Source organism: Nuphar pumila, chromosome 6 (genome assembly GCF_984573655.1).
Source record: "Nuphar pumila chromosome 6, dmNupPumi1.hap1.1, whole genome shotgun sequence".
Lineage (NCBI taxonomy): Eukaryota > Viridiplantae > Streptophyta > Magnoliopsida > Nymphaeales > Nymphaeaceae > Nuphar > Nuphar pumila.
In genome coordinates, this window is record NC_143254.1 from 85,931,362 (window position 1) to 85,943,781 (window position 12,420).

The 12,420-nt window shown below is 39.1% G+C and overlaps 1 protein-coding gene across 2 annotated transcripts; it reads right to left on the bottom strand.

Moving 5' to 3' along the window:
* Positions 1-236: 236 nt before the first annotated feature.
* On the bottom strand, positions 237-3,730 carry LOC149835020 (beta-fructofuranosidase, insoluble isoenzyme CWINV1-like). Of its 2 annotated transcripts, XM_090010368.1 has the most exons (7): positions 3,580-3,730; positions 3,457-3,465; positions 2,485-3,347; positions 2,056-2,214; positions 1,665-1,906; positions 1,477-1,567; positions 237-416 (listed from the first exon to the last, which is right to left on the bottom strand). In XM_090010368.1, exons 3-7 carry the CDS (start codon positions 3,340-3,342, stop codon positions 237-239), a joined length of 1,530 nt encoding a protein of 509 aa, XP_089866494.1. In that variant the 5' UTR covers positions 3,343-3,347; positions 3,457-3,465; positions 3,580-3,730. The 2 variants fall into 2 exon arrangements, with proteins under 2 accessions (XP_089866494.1, XP_089866495.1); XM_090010369.1 differs by lacking the exon at positions 3,457-3,465 and having other exon boundaries at positions 3,580-3,685.
* Positions 3,731-12,420: the final 8,690 nt, after the last annotated feature.

Sequence of the window (12,420 nt, forward strand, 5' to 3'; positions counted from 1 at the left end):
TGAATTTGAACATCATACATTATAACAGCCATATAGATGAGTTGCCCAAGCTCATCCATAGTCATGATTATTTCAGGCATACAGGAACTAGAAAAACGAGTTGACTCGAAGTTAAACATCTTAACCCTTATTAAATGATCTCATAATAATAAATGTTATATTAAAACAACATTTCCAACATAAAAATACTCAAAAAAGCAGAACAAGATCTTGAACAACTTCTCTTTTCTTAATCATCAATTGATGGAAGGCTGCGACATTGTCCATGCACTCAATTTAGAGATGATAACTGCAGCAGATCCATTGTTGAATACAAAGAGCCGAGCATCGTCTCCTATGGCCTTCTTGGGATAAACTCTTGCTGTAATGCAAGTCTTTCCTCCCGCACCAAAGCTCTCCACTATAGAGCGATCGATCTACAAGATTCAAATCCATGAAACCTTGTAAAAGATGAAACTTTAATTCCCTAAATATGTTCAACATTTCACCAAAAATAAAAATTTTATCGTTTTTTTTTTGTTTCAAGATTAAATTTTACTGTTCAATTCCCTCTTGTTTTTTTAAATAAAAAATATATTTACGATTTTAATATGTAAAAACATATTGATGACTAAAATTAGGAAAAATGATTAAAAATTCTAAATGGTGAGGAGCACGTGTCATGTCATCTTCCCTAAACAGTTGACTCAACTGGCGTATCCCTGTGACACAGTATTCAAGAATGAGCACTAAGTGTGAGCCAACCAGAAGAAGTCAAGACCCACATTGACCCGACCAAGTGGGTCACGTTGCCAATGTTGCCAAAATCGGTGCGAATCAACCTGAATCGGCCACATATCGATACAGTACCAGGCTGATTCGGCTTTTTTTTTTCTTTCAAAAAGTGGTTAAAAGTTTTTTTTTAATATTTCTAGATATTGTTTTTATTTTTGTAACACGTTATTTTCTGGTTGAAAGTTGGCCAATTCAGTTAGATACAACTCCGAATCGGAATCTCGGCCGATTCACCTCTGAATCGTTTTCAAAGCGATTCAAGGCCCCCATACGATATTGACAACACTGGTTCAGGCTGTCGATCATGTAAGGTGGGCTCAACTACACCTGGGGATCTGGATCACATTGCACAAAAAAGAATGTGCTGCTGCAATTGACAAGTTTATATTTGTTACTGAGCCCCGCAGAACAGACTGTATCAGACAGGTTGTGTCTGGCTAGGTGCAGCAACACTTTTTTTGTGCAACGTGATTGCACCTAATCCGAGCTCAAGCCCTGACAGCGGCGACTGCTTCTAAGGTTAGACAGGCTCCGGTCTACCCCTTATGAGACCACATTGAATACGACCCTTTTTTTTAATTAGCTTTTTCCTTTTTTTTATTTCATCGCAGGATACTGAACCAGTGTGACACATTGCATGGAAAAAAAAATCAAGTGCAAGATCATGCACTGCAATAACTGAGTCTTTGAATTAAGGCATACCAAAGAACGCAGAGACAGCTCCCCATCAGCTAGATCTACATCTACAAAGCCACCATATGTGGTTTTATCCACATCTGTTGTCAATGTTGACCTGCATTATTTGTAACTTAGTCTACAAATCATAGATCTTGTGTATATGCAATTGCAAACAAAACAGAAGATCAGAAAGAGTTCAATTGTTGGCTTACTTGCTTTGGTCACTACACATGACCACAACATGTTTATTGCCTTCACCCTTGAAAACCCTAAAGAAGACTGCAGTCTGCTCTTGTAAGTCTTTGGAAGCCAACACCAACAAACCGAAAGGTCCAACTCCACCCTTAACAGAGGCACCCTTCTCACTACATATCAATTGTGGGTCCACAAGACTTGGGTCTAAAACCTCAGCCTCCTCTAAGCCATGCAACTTGAAAGTAACTTCTACGTCTGCCTGAGAAAACACATCCAACCTATATGACCGAACTCGGTTGAATGGTGTTAAAAGTGCTTGAACCAAATAGAAACATATATAGCATGAGAAAGTAACACTGGGCTTATAGAATCATCTTCCTTCAGTAGCGGCAATAATGAAGGTTTTACCTGTGAGGCTTTTACTCTTGGAACTTCAATAACTGATCCGCTTTTAATCTCTTTATTCTGAATGTCATAATGTTCTCCACGCAGAGCTTCGACCTCTTCAACCGGCCACTGAACAAGTTGCCTTCCACTTGGATCAAGCCAAATGCTCCGCGGAATCGACTGAAAATTTGAAAAAAGAAAAACCAAAAGCTTCACTAATTGATAAATTTACTGATAAAGAATTAAGATGGCTCATTTTACTCAATCTAGGACCACAAAATCGATCTTGGACATCCCTTAACAGGGGAAGGTAGCTGTGCTTCTCGAAAATATGGCTACTCACATTACAACCAACTCACAGATATTTCCCCATAATGAGAATTATCCATATATTAGATGATCACTTAATGGTGTTTCCTTCATCATATCATTACTAGCATGCACACTTACTTGGACACCAGCCCAGCCTTTCTGCACATCACTGGACACACTATCCGATTCGTTCATCCACCCCCAAAGAATCCTCCTGTTCTTACCGCTATCAAAGAATGTTTTTGAGGCATAAAACTTCCCATAATCGTAACGAAGACCGCTCGCATTGTCAGCAGATGTATTATCCGGTATATACCTGTCTTTTTGATGTATATATGTCCCTACTGTGTAGTATTCATACTTCTTATCATCCAAGCTGGCTTTGAGTACATGCTTCACATGCATGCCATTGACAGAGGTATCCAGCCCCTCAGTACCTCTCAGAGAAACAGGGAAAAAATCAGGGCACTCCCACATCCCAGTGCCTTTTGAAGAATGAAGAGGCTTTTTGGCTTTATCCCAGTGAGTGAAGTCCTTACTCCTGTAGAGCAGAGCTATTCCTCTATCACCTCTTTTACTACCAACCAGGACTCTCCATATCCCATCAGGGCCTTGCCATGCTGTTGTGGGGTCCCTAAAAGAACTGGCATTGATCTTGTTATGAAGAGTGGGTGCCATTATAGGGTTGTAAGAAGGCTTCACCCACTCCCTAAGAAATGGGTCAAGTGGGTTCTTGGGCACTGCAATGTTTTGGACTTGTTGGTTTGCTGTATTTATTCCTGTATATAACATAACTGGGTTGCCCACTGGGAGGATAGTAGCAGAGCCTGACCAACAACCATTTATATCAAATGGCTCAGTGGGATAAATTGCAGGTTCAAGAGCCCGCCAATTGATCAAGTCCTTTGATACAGAATGAGCCCAAACAATGTTGCCCCATACAGCACCATATGGATTGTATTGATAAAAGAAATGGTAGACTCCCTTGTAATACATGGGACCTGAAGTTTATAGAAGAAAATAAACATATAGATCAGTCAATTCACTATACTATTTTTCTTTCTAATGGCTATGAATAAGAACACTAGAACAAATGGAAAGGGAACTTACCATTAGGATCTGGGTATTCATGTGAGCGATCCACAAACATTAAGTAGCAAAAAAGTGGTGTTAGAAATAGATAAGAGTTGGCAGATCACACATTTACTTGAGAGAAAAGGGTCAGAGTTATACCATTGATCCAATGACTCGGTGGTTGGAAGTGGTAACCGGTTCTGTAGTGTTGGGCTTGAGTAGAGTTTGGCTCTACAGATTTGAGTTCTTCAAGAACACGATGAGATGCTTGAACTCCATTAGCAATGAGCAAAGTGTGGATACAAGCCAGGAAAAGCAACACTCTGTTAGTCTCCATTGCACCTCAAGATAGGCTGCAGAAGAAACCAACATGTGAATTCAAAAGTGACATTTAGTTTTCTAAGTTGATTAGTGTTGTAAAGGCATGAGGCTTTATGTGATGGGAAAATCTTGTTTTTTCTTTTATTTTTTTATGTGATGGGAAAAGAAAACTAACTAACAAAAAAGAAATCTTTGCATAATAGGGCAGGCAAAACATGGAAATTCTCCAAAAGGATCCTGTCCAAGATTCTCTCTTAATAATATTAGTGGGGTGTTTGGATGCTTCCATTATCCTGATAAAGAGGATAAGCAGGGAAATTTGCATCTTTCTTCATAATAGAATATCCTACCTATTATGTTTATCTGGATAAGTGGGAATTGACCGGGACAAGCATCTTCAGTAGATGATGCAGAACTAAGATAGATGGAGGCTATCCATAAAAAGAGAGGCCTGGCCGTTTGGTGTGGGAAAAGTGACGCCATCAGACCGAGTAAATGCAACACTCAAACAATGTCATATATCTCGGCATCAGAATTTTTTCGGCAACAGAAATTATAGCGATATATTGAAAAGTTTTTGTTAAATTCAGCAAATATAAAAATATAGAGAATAAAAATTAGAATTCACAAAAAAAATATAAACACATTGAAATTATTTTATCGCATAAAAATCATGATATTTGAAAATTAGAGCATTTTCGAAAGTATATCAGCTTCTAAGATCACGATAAAAATCAGATATTTTCAAAATACCACCTACTTTTGTTATGTAGCGCCTACCATGAAGTTAAAAAAAGGAAAAAAAAAGTGTTCTTGGGGAGAATAATGGTGACCATAAAAAAGGACATTAGAGAGTGTTTGATCGCAGTTCGAAGAAAAAAAAACTTGGGTAAATCATCTCCAAGAAACCTATGTCACAGCGACATGCCATTTTGTCAGTGTGTCCCTAGTGGCACAACTGGACATGTGCGTGGAGACAGACGCTAACACGTATGACCATCATTTAATATTATTTTAATGCTAAAAGATCTGAACAAATATTTGTGCATTAAGCACCTGATCACCCTCCATCTTGAGGATAGGGGCTGTCATTTGTGGGGCTCAAGGCCTGATGACGGGCAATCAGGTTTTTAATACACAAATTTTGTGTCATGTGATTGCACCCCATCCGGACTATGTTTTAGTACTTACTCATTTTTTGACAGAGGTTTTAATACTTAATCATATTATTTCAATAAAATACATATTTTATGTTAAAACATTAAAAATTAATTTTTATAAAGCTATGTCCTCATGTCCTATTTTCCAAAAGAAAACTTGTGGGTCGAATCTGTGTCACACATCCTCATGTCTAGGTGTCTTTGTGACTGACAAAAAACGGGTGAAACCTATTTTTTTTATAGGCAAGCTGGGGTTAGGCAGACCCCACCCGTTATTATTCAACGTACCAGTCGGTTTTGAACCTGCAACAACATCCTGACAGCTCCTACCAACCACGCGGAGCCACTTGGATTTTGATTTTCACTTGATTTAAATATTAGAGATGTTGCGGTGCTCTAGGAGTACCTATTCCCCTTACTAGAAATCATGGTGGTAGGCTGTATCTTTTTAATTAAACCTTATCGATGTACTCAACATAGTTTAATTATTTGATAAGAATCATGTGGATCATGTTTTTTTTGACATAAAGGTAAGATTTTTTAAGTCATGAAATTTTGATACATTGTGAGCCGTTGATTTTTAAAAGTCTTTAAAAAACATACATCATATGCTATAATCACATGATTCAAAACTTATTTTCTACTCAATAATGCTTATAGATCATATCTATAAGGTCTGATCAATTAAAAAAGTTTGAAATTTTTGACAATCTAAAGCTTCTATTGGTGGGAGTAGGTACTCGGGTAGCACTGCTTAATATTACCCTCTTTCATAATCTCTACCAAAAATAATCACATTTTAAATGCTGAATCCTGAGTTTGGTGCATTGCATGGTTCGTGACTTAATACTTAAAGTTCCAGATTTATGTTTTACCTGCCTTTGCTCACGAAAGTTGGAACCAGCAAATAGAAGATGTTTTAAAATGAATGAGAGCGCTCAAATGCTGTCTTTCAAAGAAGCTTGGCAGATGGTTCGTGATTCTTGGCATCCACATCGTATCTTTCATATGATATGGTGTCAAGGCTTCTTTCTTAGGGCAGCTTTGATTCTTCGTTTTGCGGTTCAAGGGAAATTTCTTACTCAAGACTAAGTTAAGCAGCTTGGAATTCCTATGCCGAGCAGATGTATTTTTTGTATGAATCATGAGGTGTCTGTAGACCATATTTTCTTCTATTAATGTATCTGGGTGTAACCCATTTGGGCCCGGGTGGTAGCTCTCTTTGAGAGTGAATGGAAGCCTAGTTGTGGAATTGAGCAAGCTCTATTATCATGGTTCTCAATTAAATTTCATTCAAAGAGGAGCAAACTAGTTGGTGTTTGGTTTTTCAAATACTGGTATTATAATTCCGGTGGGTTACAAATGTTTTCTTCTTTGGTGATAGTAATCAGGAGTTCATTTCCAGCCATAGAGACGTAAAGGGAGCACGTTTCGAGGATTCTTGGTAAAGATGAAGGTCTGGTAGTTTGGAGATGGAGAAGCCTAAACTTTTGTACTCCTCCAACATCATGATGGATAAAGGTGAATACATGTGGTTTATACAGTCACCAATGGTGTATTGGATTTACGATAATGAACCATGAAGGTCATTTCATAGAAGCTGGGTGTTTCTCAGGAGAGGCCAGATTAGCTGAAAAACTCCTTTTATTTTCTGCAAATGTGAACCTTCATGTGCCATCTACATGTTTGGTTTAGTTCAAACCGACCGTTAGATAATGTTCATCTGACATGTATGTCCAGATTCTCCTAGGATTGAAAAATCAACAGCCCATAATGTGATGAATTTTAATTAAGAGGAAAATAATGTACTACTAATAGAAGTTTCAAGAAACACAGGAAATGAACAAAACTATAAGAAAAAAAGAATTTTTTTGTTGAAAAAGCAATTGTTGCATGTTGGCAATGCCTTATGATTCTTGGATCAATACTTTTTCAAGGTTAATGACACATGAAAAAGTGAAAGTTGTGTCAGCTGTGATTGTTTTTGTTTGTTTTTGCCTTGAATCTTGTAATTGATGTTGTGACCCATAATGACAGCTTTCATTTTCTCACACATGTAACCAAACCAAACATGTTTCGGAATCCTGTATAGAAATGATGTTGATACAAAACCAAAAAAATAAAAATTTAATGAAGGGTGTGGGGGAGGAAAAAGGCACGCAGCAAGTAAAACTATCAAGGGATTTGGCAAAAAAAGATGCTATATGAACGACACAACATGAGCTTTCAAATTCAAAGTCATTTATTAGGGATTCAGGGCAAGATAAGATAAAGTATGTAACTTCTGAGTTTTGGCTTTTGGTAGGATTTACTTCAACAATCTTGTATTGTTGAATGGTCAAAATAACTCAGCCAGACCTAGACATGGTCCAGTCAGGTGCATAATCATAAATCAGGCACTATCTATAAACCACGAGCGTAACGCCAGGCTTGGTCAATTCAATACCCAGCCTGAGTCCAGGCAATTATCAGCCGCAGCAGCACCAGGCTACGTACAAACCTAAGCCAGGATGGACCAAAAATCCGGATCTCATTTTTCATCAAGGGTCCTAAAAAGAGTGAGGCTAGCCATATGCCTAACTGGAATAAAATTTGCCATTTGGTAGAAAGCGACATCATCATGAAAAGAGAAATATCCAGTTATCCATCATCAAAAATCCATTGGCAGGTTGTGTGAAAGAAGGCCACCGTTTGCACTCCTTATGAGATGAACCCCACAAAGCACTCATGGAATTAAAAATGAAAGGCAATATGAAAGCTACAAATGAAGAAAATACAGGCAATATGAAAGCTACAAATGAAGAAAATACAGGCAATAGCAAAAGCATTAATATCACTCACCTGATAGAACTATCAAAACGATTTATCATTAATCCATATCCACTTCCAAGAGAGTATCTATCTCCAATCTTCAAATAGCAGTTTTATCCAAGTGGGTATCTGGTTTTTCAGCTCTTTGCTAACACCTTTTTTCTTTTGGGCCCTCAACTACGGTTATAGAGCCAACCACGTTATCTCCGTTTCCTTCTCCACAATATCACACTTTTCCCTCCTTTCTCACGATTTTCTTTCATCCCCTTGGTGGGTTTTATTGGTACCTCCCCATAAAAATTGGCGAGAAGGGATACGAGGAGCCCTTAGGCATCCGCATTTCACTGACCACCTATCTCCTTCCACCATTCAGAAGTATTCTTTCTATAGTTGTTAGTGGTTCATCATAAACAATGAAGATATGGACCGTTTCCATCCCTTTGTCTATATAAGGAGAGAGAGATGGTTGCCGAAATCAGAGACCTAGTCGTGTTGGCTATGGCTGTGGAAGGGAAGGGTTTCAGTTATGTAAAATTAAATAGTGGCCCAATAAACTTGTTTTATTTTATCCAACCCAATATAGATTTTAATATTAATAGGAGTCCGGATCGGGTGCAATAGCATAGCACAAAATTTGTGCATTAAGCACCTGATTGTCCTCCATTAGTCATTGGACCCCACAACTCACAGGGCATGTCCCCAAGATGGAGGGTGATCAGGTGCTTAATGCACAAATATTTTGTGCAAAATCATATTGCACCTGATCTTTTCACTTAATAGGAGGTGGACCACCGAAGCAAATCCGGTAAACTCACTTACCCTCTTATAACTGTACATATAACTGATTGAGGTGCAGACAGTTTGGACGTCACTTGTTGGAACTTGAGTTGGCTTACCCAATTAGTGTCTGTCCTTCGTGGCCAACGTGACCCAGACTAGGACCCTGTGGAGCTGTCAATGGGTCTAATCGCTGATCTAGTAGAGTGATCAGGCCCATTCAGATATTTAATGTTGGGTCGAGCGAATGAAATCCCAAACCTGATTCATATAATTTAAGGTTTGTTCATAATATATTTAAAACATTAAGGGCACGGTCCGTTTAGGATATCTTGGTAGATGTTTATGCGACGTATGCATCTTAGTGATCTTCCGCTCCCTCCTGCTGACGCTACCTCTCCTTTGCCGCAATCTGGGCAAGCGGCTCCAGTGTGAGCCCGTTTTTATCTGTCTGATGTTCTTTTCTCTTGTGCTTTCTTTTTGTTTTGGCTTTTGCTCTTGTTCTGTTCATGGGTTCAACATTTTGTTGATCTTCATGAGTGGTAATCTCTCTCTCTCTCTCTCTCTCTCTCTCTCTATATATATATATATATATATATATATATATATATATATATAGAGAGAGAGAGAGAGAGAGAGAGAGGAAAGGGAAGGTACAACCATAGAAAGGTCCAAAATCTATAACCAACGGATGGCTCTCCTTCTCCAATGCTTTAGCATGTCGTCAATCAGACATCATATATTTTTTCTTTATAATTTATTTAGTAAGAAATATGCTTTACAGAAGGACTTTATAACTATGTTTTTCAAAAACATGAAAAAATGATGGATCACAATACTTTTAAAAGTTTACAATACTAAACATTGAAAATTCATAATCCAAAACATTTCACTCACTAACTGAATGATAAAAATCCAATATTTAAAGTTCAATCATCGAAAAACTCAATTGTTAAAGAAGGAATATAATCCATGGTGTTCCTTCTCTAATAATTAAGGTTTTCATCGATTGAACTATATATATTGAATTTTTATCATTCATTTAGCAAGCATATTTTGAATTATGAATTTTCAATGTTTAGATGTGTTTTTGAAAACCCTAAAAATCAACAACCCACAAAATTTTGTATTGTAAAGTTTTAAATGCATTAAGACATCGATTTTCACATTTCGAATAGCATGCTTATATGTCATAAAGTCTTCGTCTAAAGTATATTTTTCACTAAATAATTTATAAAGAAAAAATATATGAGAAAATATATGAGAAAATATATAAAGTCGGATCAATGAGATGCTCAAGCATCGGAGAAGGGGAGTTGTAAATGTTGCGACCTTCTTTTGGTTGGGCGGTCTCTCTCTCTCTCTCTCTCTCTAGAGAGAGAGAGAGAGCCGAAAAGCGATCAACGTTACTTAAAAGTGAAACTCAACAAAGCGTTGAGACCCACAAGCACAAACACAACAGCATAGCATGAGAACACCAATAACACAAAACAGAACACTCATAGAGGACCACAAACATCTATATGAGGATCGGTTTGTGGCAGAGGCAGGTCTTTGAGATATATGCGTAAGATAGCATATACATCAGCCAAGACCCTATGGGTCAAACGGTTAAGGTTGAACAGGACATCCCGAAAAGTAGCATCATTTCTGGCCATCCATATGAACCACCACATTGTAAACAACCAAACTCTCCAAATAGTCCTCCACTTCTTTTCGCGTCTACTTATAGCAGAGCCGAGGATAAGATCTAACACAAAGCAACCCTCCCGCACAACAACTGATGGAGCCCTCCAAGTTTTAGAAAACAATTCTTGAAACACTTCACACGACCAGAAAAGGTGTTGTGTAGTTTCTTCAGCTTGTCGACAAAGCACACACCAACTGGGAAACTGAAAACCCATCCTCTTGATATTGTTATGGGTCTGTATCCGGTCATGAAGAATCAACCAAGCCAATACCTTGGTCCTCGGAGATGGTCCCTTCGCCCATAGAGCATTGTTGAAGATCCAGCCCTGACCTGGAGGCAGAAGAGAACGGTAGACCTTGTGGACTTGGAAAACTCCCGCATTCGAGACTGCCCATTGAAGCCAACATCCGTCTACCCCTATGTCCGAATCCCTGTCAAGAAACAAACGCAATGCCCTAAACCACATTTTCCTCAAATGCGATGTGTATGGTCCACGAGCCCCCCGGCGAACAGCAAGCGAATCGATTAGACCATATTTTAGCCGTAGGAAGTTTGCGCATGCATCCTGTGACGTATGAGCCAACCAGCACTGCTTCACAGCCAATGCCACACTCCTTTTACGCAAAGCAAAATTTCCTAAGCCAGCCATAGTCTTTGGCATAACGATGGAGTCCCATCCCACCAAGTGCCTCTTATAAGGTCCATTTACACCATGCCACAAAAACCTTGACAAGACGCGCTTCAGTTGGTGCTCAACATTGACAGGCATGACACAAACTAACATGAAAAATTCTGGAATTGCTGACAAAACATGCTTGATCAAAGTAATTCTGCCCGCAAGAGACAAATATCTTGTACGCCAAGACTGGAGCTTAAGACACGCCTTGTCAACAACGGGTACCCATGATGTTTTAGAGGTTGACTTGACTTGTAGGGGGAGGCCCAAGTACTTGATCGGCAACGGCCCTATTGCACAGTTGAAAATTTTTTCCACCGTATTTTGACTAGTCGGATCGCCATTTAGAAGCGTGATCGAACACTTATTTTCATTTAGCTTCAGCCCAGACAACGCTGCAAAAAACATGAGAATAAGCCTAACGCGAAGCATCTGCTGTATTGAAGCCCTTTCAAAAACTAGCATATTGTCTGCATATTGTATAATATGACCAGAAAAGCCTTGGATATCCAATGACTGTAAGAAGCCCCTTGTCTGCGCGCGTCTAAGAATCACTGCAAGTCCTTCTGCCACTGTATTAAACAAAAGCGGAGATAGCGAACATCCCTGCCGTAAGCCCCGCCGCAAAGAAAATTGCTCACCCTTTACCCCGTTAATGGACACCATGGCTTGTGCATTGGTAATAAGCTCTGACACCCATCTGGAAAAACGGCTACCGAATCCCATGTGATTCACCACTTGCGACAGAAAAGGCCAGTACACAGAATCATATGCTTTATTAAAATCAAGCTTCAACACGAAGTAAGGAGTCCGACTCGTTTGCATGGAGTGAATGACCTCTGAAGCCGAAATATATGCTTGTTGAACTCTTCTATTAGAAATAAAAGCAAACTGAAAAGCAGAAAAAAGATTAGACGCCACCAATTTTAGTCTTGAGGCTAATACCTTTGCGACTATACGATACAAGGCTCCCATTATGGAAATGGGACGGAAGCGCATAATATCTGTGGCAGCGCTTTCTTTTGGAATAAGAGAGATTAATCCGACATGACACTGCCTAGGCAGTCTAGAGTTACGATGAAACTCATCCATCACTGTACACAAATCACTCTTCACTACTCTCCAAAATACTTTGAAAAAATCTACAGGGAAACCATCTACTCCCGGTGCCTTCCAACCCGACAAATCCTTAATTACATTCATGATTTCTGCTTCTGAAAACCTACGTTGCAAGGTTAAGACCTGATCCGGTTGAAGAGAAAGAAATAACTCATGCCCAATATTACCCCCTGTATTTGGCGGAATAGAATAAAGCTTCTCGAAATAGTCGGAGACCGCTGGCACAAGATTCTGGCCTTCCCACAACACCCCGTCAATTGTGATCGATTGAAGGATACTTCGTCTAAACCGATCAGAAGCAAAAGAATGGAAAAAACGAGTATTTTCATCCCCTGCTGCCAACCATTTCACCCGAGCACGCTGCTTCCACTTCAACTCCTCTTTTAGCCTCCAACGTTTCAATAACATTGTCCGGTCAGCAAGTCTGCTTTGCAACCCCTGCAGCT